Source organism: Sinocyclocheilus rhinocerous, unplaced genomic scaffold (assembly GCF_001515625.1).
Source record: "Sinocyclocheilus rhinocerous isolate Xijiao unplaced genomic scaffold, SAMN03320098_v1.1 scaffold603, whole genome shotgun sequence".
NCBI classification, from domain to species: domain Eukaryota; kingdom Metazoa; phylum Chordata; class Actinopteri; order Cypriniformes; family Cyprinidae; genus Sinocyclocheilus; species Sinocyclocheilus rhinocerous.
Window position 1 is genome coordinate 329156 of NW_015656630.1, and position 15712 is coordinate 344867.

The following is a 15712-nucleotide window of genomic DNA, read 5'->3' on the forward strand; positions in this document are numbered from 1 at the left end:
ATGCACCTATATATATATATATATATATATATATATATATTCACTCTTTATTTTAGCTTAATTTTTGTAGTAATTTTAGTACTTCAATTTTTACATTTTCTTCTAATATTTTTATTTTTATTTTAGAACTATTGTTAATAGATGTGTTTTAGTTTAGTTAATTACAACACTGATTAAAACTATACACTTAAGTCTGAAATAAATGGAATAATGAAAAAAGTTTTTGAATGGTCTCTTATTGTCAAAAAGACAAAATTTTTTATTTCACTTAAAATACAGTAAAACTGTAATATTGTGAAATATTATTATAATTCAAAAAAAATGTTTTGTATTCATTTATTTCTGTGATGGCAAAACTGAATTTTCAGCAGCCATTACTCCAGACTTCAGTGTCACTTGATCAAACAGTCTAATATGCTGATTTGCTGCTCAAGAAACATTTCTTATTATTCTCTTATTATTACGCTGAAAACAGCTTTTGCTGCTTAATATTTTTGAGGAAACCGTGATACATCAGTTTTTTTAAACTGCAATAATATTTCACAATATTACTGTTTTTATTATATTTTTTATTAAACAAATGCAGCCTTGGTAAACAAAACAGACTTCTTTTGAAAACATTTAGAAAAAAAAAATATTCCAAACTTTTGACCAGTAATGCAGTTTATGATCTTCACAGATGATGCTGTACAGTAATGCACAGATACAGATAAATATTTGACCACTGAGGCCAAGACTGACCAATCAGAATCCAATATTCCTGTTCTAAAACAATTTAGAGACATTACCTGCATAAACCAACAGTATGAATTTTTCCATGATGTTATATGCAGCATGTGACTAAACAGTGTAGTGTTGCCATAGATACCTGTGAAGCCACAGGCCTCAGCCAATAGGAACGTACTCCAAGACATGAGGAAGAAAAGGGCCGTTTCCAGCAAGGGGAAATCTCTCAGCTTAGTGAACTTTGTGACCTAAACAACAGCACATATTAATAGATTAACCACCTTAGATTTGAACTGTTTTTTTCTTTTGACTAGTTTAAGTGAATTTAAAACAATTAAATACATAAAGACAGATACCAGAGCTGTCATGACTCCAGTTGCAGCCCCCATTGCAAAAGACCCACTGAAAACTCCCAGAAAGACACCCAGTGACTTGAGCAGGGCACTGCCGTCAAATGTGTGACGATTGTCTCCCTCAGGCTGGTATGCCACTATTGATCTGTCAGTAGGTTTTCAACATTGATAATAATAATTTAAAAAAAAAGTTTCTTCAGCAGCAAAACAGCATATTAGAATGTTTTCTGAAGGATCATGTGACACTGAAGACTGGAGTAATGATGCTGAAAATTCAACATTACTATTTATACTGTATTTTGTATCAAATAAATACAGTCTAGGTAAGCATAAAAACATTTAAAAATCTTACTGCCCCCAAACTTTTAAATGGTAGTGTCAAAATCCTGTTTATTCATGATCTGTTAAAAAAAAAAAAAAAATCATAGGATGAGATTATGTGAACACAGGAATCTACAGCCCCGAGGACCTAAAATGAAAGTGTGTGTGTATTTTTGCACATAAGGGTGTGCACTTACGATGACAGGACGATGGCCACGGCATCATTGAGGACACTCTCACCGAACATCAGCGCGTAGAGATCCACGTCAACTTTCAGCTCATTGAAAATGGCCAGAACTGTCACTGTAAGCAATTAAGTTATGAATCAATCATTATTACTTTTATTATAGATTAACATATGAAATATAAGATCTAAATTTAGAGCAACATCTATACCTGGATCAGTGGCAGATACAATAGCACCGAAGAAAAGGCAGTCAGTGAAAAAGAAATCCCCTCCAAGCTGACCAATGACTTTCATAAACACCACACAACCGTACATCACCAACCTGCACAAAGGATATTATGAATTATATCATATATAATGTTACATTTACCTATATTTTTATGACAAAGCTTCTTTTAGAAAATTCATCACTTACCCTGTAACAAAGCATGTTGTCATTGTGCCCACAAAGGCATAGGAGAGGATAGACCCCAAATTTCTGAAAAAATGCCTCTGAGAGTTAAAACAAATAAAGAAATTATTAAAATAAAACAATACAGCTCAGACACACTGGCAATTGATAAGAGACAGAATTTCTAATAAAACAAGCTTTGCTTTCAGACCTTCTACGTATCTTGTGAAATGTTTGTAATCATATTCTTACTCGTTTGAGACTGTATCCCGCATGAAAGATGATGGGGGGAAGCAAAATGTTGAAGAAAACCTCAGGATCAAAAGTAACCTAGAAGCAAATTTATACGTTTGAGAACAAAATCTTGTACCCCAAAAAATACACACACATCCAGTAGGAGGAAAGAGCAAGTAATACATTTTTTGTTATTTTAGAGGATTTAAGAGCAGTACCTTCCTAAGCATCTCTGCATTTGGCACATCATGGCCCTTGCTGTCCCGGACCTCTCCTTTCAGGCTGTACTCGTAGAATCGGCCGCTCACGTTCACCAGGATGGTGGTGGGACTGCTGTTCACGGCACAAGTCAAGGTGACGTCATTTAAGTCTTGTGGCAAATGGACACCGAAGCGCAGAATTATACCCACAAACAAACCCGAGGACACAAAACATATTTCAAATACACAGCATGTTTAACAAATCACACACAGAGATACAAAATAAATGAAAGATAAATACAGAATAGCAAAAGCAGTTATAAAGCTACGAGTACAAACATCTACCATGGTAATCATAGTTTCTGCCAGAATACCTATTATTGTTACTACAGTAAAACATGGAGTTATAACATGGAGTTATCCTCCACTGCCAATAAAAAAAACAACAACAACAACAACATGATGTCAGAATTTTTTTTTTTTTATATTTAAATGTATTAAAATATATCAATTAAAATAAAATTAATTCAGATTTTAAGAATATATAATACTAATAATAATGAAATAAATGTTTTTCTCAAATACACGTTGGACACAATTATTGGCACCTCCGGAAGAGGACGCGTGTCTATACCGTCCTAATGCACGTTGAGGAGGAGAGTTTGAGTGGCTAAAGACTCTCCAAGGACCACAGCTGGAGAATTGCAGAAAATAGTTGAGTCTCAAAAAGCATTGAATAAAAGGGTGCCGTTAATTGTGTCCAATGTGTATTAGAGAAAAACATTTATGTCATAATGATATTTCCCCCCATTTTAAATTCTTATTCTCCAATGAAAGGTTAGATTTATGAGAATTTTTTAAATAAAAGATCAAAATGATTAACATTGCAGATTTATTTTCACAACCTTCTTTGATCATATTTAACAAGGGTGCCAATAATTCTGACCACGACTGTATATAAGCTTACATGTAGTAAAACACATCAATTAATTAAGACTTATATTAAAGATTTAAATTTAGATATTTATTACACAAAAATTCCACTGAAACATTTATATGTATTACATTTATTAAAATGTATCAATTAATTCTTATTTTTCAATTTAGAATTGATCAGTTTTTCATTTTTTAAGAATTCATTACACAACAATTGAATTAGCCTAAATATTGACATATATGTATAATGCATTAAAAATAAAATATATAAATTAAGAACAATATTTTAGATTTAAATTTAGATGTATTAGAATTATAATTATTTCATTTTAAGTTTTTATTACAAAATAATTAAATTAAAAATGACTTAAATGTATTATTAAATTTAATAAAAAATATATATTTTAGTTAAGACGTGCATTTAAAAATTTTATTTAGATTTTTAAGTATTAATTACACAATAATTGCAAATAGACAAAATCTTCACGTAAATCAGGTTAAATTGAGCAGCTTTGTAAATCTGTCAAAACTAGGAGACTTTTTTTTTTTTTTTGTACATTTGTCCCATATTAGTGGCTACAGTGTGTGTGCATATTTCTGGTGCCCTCCTACACAAGGTTCCTCAATGTGAACTTGAATATGATTATATAAAATAAATAAATCTCACCATAAATCATAGCCAAACCCGTCTCATGTAGGAACCTGAAGCGGCGGTGTTTGAAGAGCCATATCGTGAGGATAGTGAGTGTGAGTAACGTGATGAATATGAGCAGATTGGCGCTGTCCTGCCTGTGACTTTCCTCCGCTTTCCTCTCCGTTACCACATTCACCATCTCCGTGTTCTCAGCCAGACTAATGACAGCAAAACACAGCAGGCAGAGTAAACGGGGGAGCAGAAAAGCCCCCGAGCCGGAGCTGCGTCTCCTCTGACATCCCATCATGACTGTGTTTGTGAGCGCTGTGGTGTTTCTGATGTGAATCACGGTTATCCATTTACCGTCACATAGCGGTGTGAAGACAGCAGCAACAACCTTGAAAGAATATCCGCAGCTTGACCGGAAAAAAAATATTACAGAATAAAAGACCTTGCTGAACAATTGGAATAATTTCTGCTAATAAATCGCGGCAAAACAGGTCCCAAAATTGTTAAAACTCACGTTCGTTAATTAAAATAAAGCTGAAATAAAATATAAATATGAATTATATAGATTAAAAACTTAAACGAATATTAGAAATGTTGTAATTGACAGCTAACTGAAATAAGGTGAATTACTAAAATTACTGTCATTAAAATTATATATATATAACTAAATAAAGAAAACAAAAACACTTAAAATTAGTAAAACTTAAAACGAAAACGGAAAACATAAAAATAAGAGCCAATTCTAAATATTAAACACTACATAAATAATACTAAAACAACATTGGCCTAAAGCACTTTAAAAGGAAGCATTTTTTTGAACAAATGGACAGTGAAAGATGCTTGTAACCCCCAGAAAATATTAAACATAAATTAAAATACATCAAAAGCTTAAGAGTTAAAATCTCTAAATCCTAGGTCCTCTGCAATTTTCCTGGTAATATTGTTAGAAAATATAAGGGATTAGTTTCCACTGTTATGCTGATGATACTCAACTATATATCTCAACAAGACCAGATGAAACTTCTAAATTATCTAAGCTTACAGAGTGTGTTAAAAATGTAAAAGATTGGATGACCAATCATTTTCTCCTATTGAATTCGTTTAAAGGGGCCCTATTATGCCTTTTCACTTTTTCAACTTTAGTTAGTCTGTAATGTTGCTGTTTGAGCATAAAAAAGATCTGCAAAGTTACAAAGCTCAAAGTCCACTTCAAAAGGAGATATTTTATTGAACAGAAATCACTTTTCAAAAACTACAACGAACGACTCGTTTGGACTACAACGCATATTTTTCGAGATTTGTGATATCACAAAGATCGACAAATGGGACGAGACCTGGTTGAGCTGCACTAGAAAAGGCAACGAGTTAGGGAATGTTCGGCAACTGAAATAAGCGAAAAAACCGAAGCTAGTTCATGCATTCATGACCTCGAGACTGGACTATTGTAATGCACTGCTAGGTGGTTGTCCTGCATCATAAATAAACAAGATACAGGTCCAAAATGTGTCCAAAACGCAGCGGCTAGAGTCCTTGTCAAGAAAATATGATCATATTACCCCCAATTTTACAGTCGCTGCACTGGCTACCTATTAAGTTCTGTATCAGTTACAAAATATTATTACTTTGCCACGGGATTGACATCTAGGAATTACACAAGCTTCAGTCTGTATCCAGCCCTTACGAAGACCTGAGATGACCGAACACCTGAGAAGAGATGATGCCAACCCTTCAGAGGACCTCAGATGATGCCAACCCTGAAACAACATAAACCTCCAAATTTTGCTACAAATTTGATTGCAACATATATTGCTGTTAATAGTGTTCGTCTGTTTGGTTACGTCATTAACTGAATTTTACCGTAAATTTCTACCATATGTAGGCGACATCAACTTGACTCACCACTGATAAGCTACTACTAAATATATTGTAGAAACTTAATTTCCTGTAAAGCTGCAACGAATTGTATCGTGAAAAGCGCTATACAAATAAACTTGAATTGAATTAAAACCTTAATTAGCATTTTTCAGAAACTAACATTCAAATAAAATTATGTTTATACAATTAAAAAAAATGCAATTTTACAGTAAGGTTTTTGAATAGCTGTTGTGTCTTTAAATATGTTGTCATATGTAATATGATCTGCTGCAGCCAATAATTAATAGCAGTATGTTTCATGTTGAAATACATTTATTATTGCATACATACAACATCAATTGCTCCATACATAAATGTGCACTTTTTGTGTGCACTTCAAATACAGATCGAGTACTTGTTACTGAATTGCAGTTTTGTGGTTTGTGTATACATACATATAAGTTTAATTCCACAGACTTGTTTACTACTGGGCTAAAAGCTACAAATGAACGTTAACTTCACAAAAGGAGTTAATTCCTATAAAACCTTGCTTCTCATTAATAACTGGCGCTAGCAATGTCAGGTCCAACGCTTTCATTACATACAGAACACCTGAACAAATTACTTCTAATGCCTTTGAATGTTAAGTGGTTACATTGTGTTCATCAGTCATCAAAAGAAAAAAATATATAGATTATCCACAACCTGATACGTGTCTGTATTCTGGAGATATTCACAGTTAGTGCTTTGGAATGCATTTTGGAATGGTTTTCTCATGCATTAATTCACACAATCTTGCTGGCTGGCTTCTTCTGACCCATTCCTCAACCAAACCCCAAAAAGAGACAAACTTTTCAGTGCTTTTAAGCTCCAAAAATAAATCTGTAATGCTTAAAGCCAAAATATGTTGCTCAACACGTCCCAGGCGAACTTTTAAACAGCTATGCAGATGTTAAATTTGTACCTAAAATGTAAACAAGGAACAAAAGCACAAGTAAAATACTGCTTTCCTGAAATACATACACTTTAACCAAGAATTAATCATTTCAGTATATGCCCTTGAGGGACATTAAAAACCTGCATAACATGAGTAAATCGACTGCTCACATAAAATAAGTGCCTGAAGGCTGATCTTTCACCCATAATGCATCAGCACAGTCTGGAATGCTATACAATTAACAAAAACAACTGAGGCTGAACCCTGATATGCTTTCCCAGAACCAAATAAACACCTTTGGGGCCTTTGAACTCCAGACTTTAATCAACAAGGCATTGTTACAAAAAGGTAACTTTAAATGTTGCACCATTCAAAATCCGTCTTTTTGTGTTTCCTCTCAAGGTTATACCATATTTGATAAATATTTCTCTCAAAATCAGTTTGAAGACATAATGCTATGACTCTGGGGTCAGCAGACTCGTAAGATATCCGAATCCCTCAATATGGCGATGCAAACACGCAAGCGCACTCGCACGAACAGCTAAAATACACAGAAACAGACGGCGCACTCCAAAATACAGCACAGTATTCCTCCACATAACAATAAATAGATTTATCAACAACCTGTTCATCGAAATTAAAAAACACGATTTCATTGAGCGAATAAGTACACATTGCACAAAAGAAAGCATGACCAAAATCCTGAAGGAGGAACCCACCAAATCAAACACACAAACACACACAACACATGTTTAATACAGCAGTTCTGCCGTGAGCTTTGGATCAGATGAACTGAAAGCACATGTATATACAGTGTTGATGAATGAGAGGAGCCGCTGTGACCCTCATGCTCCACTCGAAATGTGTTTGAAAGCCTAGAGGACAGAGCTCTTCAGTGCACTTTAGATATGGCATGTATATGCTGTAAATATAATCACAATTCAGAACTACTTTACATTTTTCCCCACTAGGAAGACATATAATCACTATGAATATGTATAGAAGATATATTTCGACAAGCTAAGCACATCGGGCGTGCTACAGGATGAATGAGGGGTGGGAGGGGGTCTTTTGCGTGAACACCCAGAAAAATAAAGACTCTTGATTTGAGTATGCAGAAAAGCACAGCAACAGTTACTGCTGCAGGCTCTGAACCTAAACGTAGGCAATAGAAACAGGTAAAAGACACATTCATAATGAGTTTAACAACAAACAAGTATCTCTGGTCAAGCCCATTTTACGGATATGATGGCGTAGAACACGTCAGACACAGCCAGGCATTTTAAATCTGTGCGTTTGATAATAACAAGTTTTCTTATTTGCATTGGGTTACAGAATAAAGGGATAGTTCACCAAAAAATTAGCAATTGCTCACTCTCATGTCTTTACAAACCTGTTTAATGTTCTTTCTTCTGTGGAACATACAAGAACATATTTTGAAGAATGTTTCAACTGGTTTTGTCCATATAATGGAAGTCAATGGTGTCCAAATAAAAAAAACAAAAAACAAAATAAATTTTCTAAATATCTTCTGTGCATGAGGGTAAGCAGAGGATGAAATTGTAATCGCAATGAGATATATAATTTAATATTTGTACATTTTTTACATCCGATCATGTAGCTTAAATCTTTGGCCTAATGTATAATAAACTAAATCTGGCCATTGAAGTGTAAAATGTTACACACATATGTGTGTATATGCAGGTTGATACGCAAATGACAGGTTTTTTGCCCATTATTTTAAAAACTGAAAATATACTAACATACTGTGTTGATTTCCTCTTGGTTTCCCATCTACGTTGGGCTAAAAGAAACGGTTGGATTTATTTCGGACAAACGGGTCAACCCTTCCAACACCACGCTATTATACAAACCATACTCGTATTATAGATACACAATAATATTTTCTCTGTATTTTACATACACGTTCTCCGCTGTATCATCTCTCTGTGAATTCGTTTCTGGAAGGGATGTGGGCGTTTTTGATGCTGGTATTAGTCCTGGTTGGGATCGGAGGAGGGATTGTGGGAAACGTGGAAGTGGGAAGCGACGCCCAGTTGCTGTCCATGCCAAAGCCTGAGCTGGGGAGGCTGCTCTGGGGTTGTGGGAAGGGAACAGATGAGACCGTGGGTATAAGCGGCGGGCCGGTCCCACCTGCGGATTGAGCCTTCATTGAAAGGAAGTCTGAAACGTCATCGAATGTGACCCACTTTTGGGTTTGTTTGGCTGGGGCTGCTGCTGGAGCAGGAACTAAGGATTGTTGTCTTGAGAACGATGGTGGAAGAGTTGAACTGTGAACCACAGTTGACATGGCCCTGTTGAGGCCCGACCTGGCCTCTTGGGCCTGCTGCTGGGTGTAGAAATCGGGCGTGAGCGATCGGCGTGGGGAGGACAACAAGTTGCCAGTGAAAGGGTTGGTGCTGTTGGGTCTGGGTTGGGCTTCTGTGAGGAACGGATTGGGGGATGAACGGAGGGTCTCCTGGGATTTGCTGCGGGAGGGAACAGGGGGAGGCAGGAGACATGTAGTGCTGCTGGTGTCCGGAGCTGAGAACAGGGAGAGGGAGCTGGGTAAAGTGGAGGAAGAAGAAGGGGAGGGGGTGGATGAGGAAGAGGAGCAAGGAAGGGAAGCGGAGAACGGTGAATTTTGGAAGAGGGACTGGGTGTTAAGCATGTCGAAGGGGTCTAGATTCCATTGTGCTTCTCTTTGGACTCCATTCATGACCTTGGCCTGGGGAAAGAAAACACACAAGGGCTACAATATGAAATCAAACTTACAGTTTAAGGAGAAGCTACAACACAATGAAGTTGCAGAATCAACATGAAATCAAATTTGATTTTATTAAATATATTGCGGAAACATGATAGTCTTTGTAACCTTCCTTAACCCTCCTAAGCTTTTCAAGAAATGGTCACACCTTTGCTGTTTGGAACATTATTTATTTATTTATTTTTATTCTACTAAACTAACTTGCCTGAAGTAGTAACAACTAGTTTGGGGAATTTTAGGTTCAAAAGCTGACAAATAATTGCCCCCTTTGGCTGTTGGGGGTCATTTTTGAAGTAATACAATAAAATTTAAACTCTTTTTTAAATGAATGACATAACATTCAAGCAGTAACAATAAAATTATACATTTCTTTTCATATTTTAGATTAAACAATTCAGTAAATTGGCACCAAACTTCTTAATGCACCTTTAAATATTCTGTTTCACTCACAAATATGTATCATTACAGACATAAAACAACATTTCATGTTGACTTTTAATTATAAATCATGTGTTTGTTACAAGTTTTAATAAAATTACTTGTTGGTTAAAACATAAATGGTGCAATGACAGACCTTAAAAAAAATCAAAATCAGAAAGATCTGAATTTTGTTTATTAAACCGTCTAATGAAACAATAAAAAACAACATTATACAACATCAAAAACATAATTAGTGTGCAAGTCTACTAGAGGTAAAGTGAAGCTGCTGTACTTACTCATAAAATGACTTGAAAACAATTATATCACAGTTAAAAACAAAAACAAACAATACCCACAACGAATACTGGATGACACTTTCCTTGAACCCCCTGTCAGAACAACATTAAACTCATAACCTGGTACCTTTTCTAGAAATTGCAATATACAATAATGTCAAGGGGTTCAAGTTAAGTTTACACTTCTCTGATATTTAAAATAAAAGAAGGTTAAATTAAAGATGGAAAGGGGAAAAAACAACTATAACATGGAGGATCCTATATGTATGAGCACCCATACATTGTGACTACTGGCTATGATGCCATGAAGACAACGTAAAGACTAGAAATGACTTAATCCAGTACCTGTCAACCTGAGGATTGCTCCTGCTAGTAAAAGAGAGAGACACATGCATCAAGAAGAGCGAAACATGACTATAAGAACCACCTGGACAAAGTCGATATTACTAGAAAAGTAGAAAAAGAAGAAGAGGCCCCTAAAGCTGGGTAATGACCCCAGGATGGGCTCTTGTGGGTACCTGTCTCTCTTTATCACAATTAAATGTTGGGCTTGTGCTCTTGACATCCATGCAGATGTGGGCAGAGAAAGAGGACTAACCTGAGATGTAGGAGCAGGAGCAGGAGCAGACTCAGGTGGCAGTGCGTGAGAGGACCGGCTCCGGGGTGGAGGCTTGGGAGATGCCAGTCCGGGCTGAGAGGTGGCAGCGGCTCCAGCAGACGCTTGAGGAGCAGGCTGAGGCATCAGCGGGGCAGGGAAGGTGGGCTGCATTGGTGGAGGGAGCTGGGCTTGTATGGGTGGGGGCAGTTGAGGTTGCACTGGAGGCTGCATTGGCGACACGGACTGGGGCTGCATGGGTGATGTCATCTGAGGCCTCATGGGACCTGGCAGTGTGGGGGGTGGACCTGATGGACAGACACACAGCATTATTACATGATAGAAAGTTGTTAAAATGGTAAGGTGCGTTTAAATCAATAAATAATCAATAATTATTAAATAATAATAAAATACATTATCAATAATATATGTAATAATTATTATTACTATCATTTTAATAATTTTAGGTTGTGAATGTACCTTTAAATATCCTGTTTCAGTCAGAAATATGTATTATTACAGATGTAAAAAGGGGTTAAAAATTTCATTTTAAACAACGTGTTGATGAAATTCACAATGACTTATTGGTTAAAACATGAATGGTGTAATGACACCAGGGTTATTATCGTTAACTAAAACTAAAATTGAAACAAATTAAAACCATTGAAAACATTTTCGTTACTTGAAATGAAATAAATGTTAACTACAATAAAATGTTTATTTTTAGCTAGTTGTCAAGGCAACATTTCCCTTTTCAATTTATTTTAATTAGTTATTAATTTATTAATAAGTAAATCTGAAATGAAAATGAATAAAAACTATATAGACATATATTTAAAAAGACAAAAACAACTCAAAATGACAAAAACACTACAAAACTAAAACTTTAAACGAAAACTGAAAAAAAAAGGTTCAAAAATACTAATAAAAACTATAATAGTATCTCAATTATACTAAAAACACTCTGACAGACCTTATTATAAATCAAAATCTGAAAAATCAGAATCCTATTTACTAAAATGTTCATTATTGAACAAAAAAAGCATTATAAAACATAATAATAACAATAATAAAAGAAAATGTAAAAAAAAATATTGAAGAAAAATGAACAAGTCATTAGAAGTGTTGAACAAACCCAGAGGGAGTTCAGACGGTTTGCTTTGGGGTTCAGGAACGGGTCTTGGAGCTCCAGGGTGATTATCAGGTGAGGGTCGTGGGGCCCCAGGATGCACCTCTGCTATGGGTCTGGGGGCCCCAGGATGAGCAGGAGGAGGAGGAGGTCTAGCCTGAGGAGGGATGCTGATGACTCCTGCTCGAGGTGGGATCTAAAGCCAAAAATATAATTTTAACATGGTATTTTACTTTTTAAAATTTTTTTTTAAACTATTTTTAAATATCATTTAGTCTACCCACCGGCCGTGGGGCGCCTCCAGGGGCTGATCCGGTGGCTTGACCTCGACCTGAAAAACAGCCAATGCAATAATCAAACTTTCAGTAATAGTTATATGAAATAAGTTAATAAAAATATAAGTAAACCTATTGGCACAATTTCTACAAACCAAACAATACTTTCCATACTAAATTTAAACAGATGCTTTAAAAGTAAGTCTGGAAAACGTCAGATCAATGCTCCTGTAAAGAATGTAGCTCTATTCTGTGTTGAAACTAGCCTGGGGTTACAATATTCTGGCATGAGGAAGTCCCAAATATGTCCGTCAATGAAATCTTCTGTCAGTTACAGATGGTTGATGTTATTTTGGAGTGCTGATGAGCAAAGGCAGAGTGTGTAGGAACTCACCAGCTGCATCTGCACGTGCTAACGCTGGGCTTTTTTGTCCTTTTGTCAGCATGAGAGAAGAATTATAAAAAAAAAAAATCACAAATTATTTTCTGTTTCGTAGCATCTATTTTAGTTAGGGAGAAAATATATCTGACCCAACAGACTCCTTACCTGATGGAGAGATAATTTCTATCATTCTCTTTTTACAAAAGCTAATTCACCTAACTCAACCCATCACTTCACACTGAAACACTAAACCAAAAGAGACTTCATGCACTGCATCATGGCAAGATGGATGAACTAAACACCCCTGCCCCATTAGTCCATTTCTCTTAGCAAGTGCAGGAGGTCTCAAGTGATCAGGTGATCATCATACACAATAACAAACACTGCCAAAAACGTCTAAAACCTAAATTACCTTCATAATCAGTCACATCAAACTCTAGATCGAGAGGCTCAGCAAAGCCTTCGAAAGAAAATTCACAATGTTTCCAAAAATTACATTATAAAAAAAAATCAGTAATGAAGAACAAAATCCACATGGCAAAATAATTACTTAATATTTCATATTTAATATATTATACCACATAAAGCCAAATTTACAATGAGGCTCAGGAAAAGCATGAAGAAACCAAACGGACAAACCAAAGTCAGCCAGACATTTTTTGCTATGCCAACCTACTATCAGGTGCAATTATCCAAATCAATAAACACTAAACAGCATTAAGCCAATATTCCACAGCTAATACACAGTGCTGGTTCATGTACAGAATTACCTGCTGAATCTTTCCTAACAGGTGTGGGACTTCTGCCTCCTTTAGTAACCACAGGAGATTGTGAAATGAATGAATGAAATAAAGTAAAATAAAAAACAAGTGAAAACATAGTATCTAATGTAGTGCGCTCATTCATACGGGTGATTCAATCTCAGATAAAACTCATGACTTCTGGATAAGAACAGATCTTTAAAATCAAAACTCTGTCATGCCTGTGTAAACATTTACAAAGATTTCACAGCTGTACCTGAGGGTGGTGGTGGGCGCTGCGGAGGTGCAGGTCGGGCTGGTGGGGCGTTGGGGCGTGGAGGAGGGGGACGTTTTGGCTCTAGTCCCTGTGAAGAGAGAGCTCCAGCTGGCTGACCATCAACAGGAGAACCTGAGCAAAGAGAGAGGAAAAAAAACATGCTATTATCACACGTGTCAAATCAACAGCCTGAGGGATTTAGCTCAGCTTACAGCACTGCAAACCACACAGAAGCCTTGAGACACACACTCTATAAGAGCTCAGGAACCACTGAAGCACATCAGCAACACCTCTGCAAACAGCACTCTTTACCTGCCAGTTCCCTTCTAATGGATGCTGGGCTTAATCCTCCTTTTTGCAGTGTAAAAACAAAGGAAAATTAATGCACTGGAATTTTTGTATGTGCCAGAGTTTGAGAAATGAACATTTTTGTATAACTCTGTATATTGAAATCTACTACAGGGTTACAGAAGAGAACTCATTATTAAAAATGTGTTTTTCCTATTCTACTTCCCTGATGCTTTATGTACTGTATATAGCTATATAGTTTGGGGTCTGTAAGATTTTTTTTTATGTTACTAAAAGACGAACCTTATGCTCACAAAGGCTCCATTTATTTGATTAAAATCAATGTTGTAAATAAAATAATATTATGAAATATTAATACAATTTAAAATAATTGTTTTTTATTTTATTTTAAGTTATTATAAATTGCAATTTATTCTGGGATTATTTCAGAAATCAATCTAATATTCTGATTTGGTGCTCAGGAAACATTTCTTATTGTCAATGTTGAAAACAGTTGTGCTGCTGCTGCTTAAAATTTGAAACCATTATACATTTTTCTCAGGATTCTTTGAAAAATAGAAAGTTCAAAAGAATAGCATTTGTTTGAAATAGAAATCTTTTCTAAGATTATAAATGTCTATACTGTCACTTTTGATCAATTTAATGCATCAAGGCTGAATCGAAGTATTAATTTCTTTCAAAAAATTTTAATCTTACTGACCCAAACTTTTGAACAGTAGTTAAAAATAAAGACAAAGACAAAAAGTGATATAAATCCATAAGAGTATGTCCATGTTGAATACAGTCAAATACTAGCACTACCCTGTGGTGGTCCAGCTGTGCGTGGAGGGGCTCTGCTGGGCCGGATGGGGGGTGCAGGTTCTCCATGGGTAGGAGAGGGGCAGGGGCTGGTGCGTGGGGATGTGGCAGGGGACGCGCCTAGATCCATGCCTGCTCCAGGCTGCAGGTGCTGGGGTAAAATCTCCTCAATCTCCTCATCCACATCACCTGTCAACACAGCGATAAAAATCTAACTCCATACTGTTCCAGAGTTCCATAGATTCCTGTTGAATTTTGGTACCATGTAACTCAAAAAGGTGTGACACCTTCCATGTCATACTCTTCTCCCATGTCAGAGTTTTCTGCCAGCAGGGTGGAGCTGGTGGATGTTGGGATGCTGCCGCAGATTCTCTCCACACTCATTTCCTCCTCTAGACTCTTTATCCAACCTGGACTCCTCAGACGGATGTCTATGGTCTTACCATTCACCTGCATGCAAACACAAAGAGGGATGGTAAAAAAGGTCAATATTAGGGTTCCATGCAATACATGTGCATGTGAATTTTTTTTTTATTGTCAATATCTAATATGTAATCTTAACAGTAGAGTCTCTTACAGTAGAGGCGCTCAAAGATAGAGCTGCTAGAGCAGAATATCCCTCCAAAAATGTCACCCACATTTTCTCTTCAACAAACCTGTTCAGAAGAAAAAAAATATGTATTCATAATTTATGTATATAATATCGGATATGTATACACACACACACACACACACACACACACATACATACATACATGGGATTAGTACATTAATACATTTATTTTATAAATGTATTAATTAATACATTTGTGTTATTTAACATATTTAATTATTGCAGGTTTGCGTCATATTCTGAGTTTGCATTTCACTGTTTTAATTCATTTTGATGAATACTAAATCTGTTTTTTGTGAGTGGGATGAATTAATGCACATTCACATTTA

The 15712-nt window shown here is 35.9% G+C and overlaps 2 protein-coding genes across 12 annotated transcripts in view; both read right to left on the bottom strand.

The window, feature by feature from the left end:
- LOC107720626 (sodium/hydrogen exchanger 6-like) overlaps nucleotides 1-4366 on the bottom strand; it is a 10285-nt gene extending 5919 nt beyond the window's left edge. The window contains exons 1-8 of the mRNA XM_016528369.1: nucleotides 4016-4366; nucleotides 2431-2630; nucleotides 2231-2308; nucleotides 2003-2079; nucleotides 1797-1909; nucleotides 1598-1703; nucleotides 1083-1224; nucleotides 869-974 (exon numbers count right to left, since the gene is read on the bottom strand). Of these exons, the coding sequence (XP_016383855.1) occupies nucleotides 869-974; nucleotides 1083-1224; nucleotides 1598-1703; nucleotides 1797-1909; nucleotides 2003-2079; nucleotides 2231-2308; nucleotides 2431-2630; nucleotides 4016-4289 (1096 nt within the window). The 5' untranslated portion in view covers nucleotides 4290-4366. The remainder of the gene's footprint in view (nucleotides 1-868; nucleotides 975-1082; nucleotides 1225-1597; nucleotides 1704-1796; nucleotides 1910-2002; nucleotides 2080-2230; nucleotides 2309-2430; nucleotides 2631-4015) is intronic.
- A 3957-nt stretch (nucleotides 4367-8323) lies between these two features.
- The window catches only part of synj1 (synaptojanin 1), a 23506-nt gene continuing 16117 nt past the window's right edge, over nucleotides 8324-15712 (bottom strand). For 3 of the 11 annotated variants that reach the window (XM_016528371.1, XM_016528372.1, XM_016528370.1), the window contains 12 exons: nucleotides 15348-15426; nucleotides 15058-15220; nucleotides 14774-14959; nucleotides 13976-14014; nucleotides 13664-13795; nucleotides 13417-13455; nucleotides 13059-13106; nucleotides 12659-12697; nucleotides 12274-12320; nucleotides 11996-12185; nucleotides 10864-11168; nucleotides 8324-9510 (listed from right to left, as the gene is read on the bottom strand). In XM_016528371.1, coding sequence (XP_016383857.1) covers nucleotides 8722-9510; nucleotides 10864-11168; nucleotides 11996-12185; nucleotides 12274-12320; nucleotides 12659-12697; nucleotides 13059-13106; nucleotides 13417-13455; nucleotides 13664-13795; nucleotides 13976-14014; nucleotides 14774-14959; nucleotides 15058-15220; nucleotides 15348-15426 — 2056 coding nt within the window. In that variant the 3' untranslated portion in view covers nucleotides 8324-8721. Of the gene's footprint in view, nucleotides 9511-10610; nucleotides 10635-10863; nucleotides 11169-11995; nucleotides 12186-12273; nucleotides 12321-12658; nucleotides 12698-13058; nucleotides 13107-13416; nucleotides 13456-13663; nucleotides 13796-13975; nucleotides 14015-14773; nucleotides 14960-15057; nucleotides 15221-15347; nucleotides 15427-15712 lie in introns of all 11 variants that reach the window. The other 8 variants (XM_016528379.1, XM_016528378.1, XM_016528373.1 and 5 more) reach the window with 8 other exon arrangements.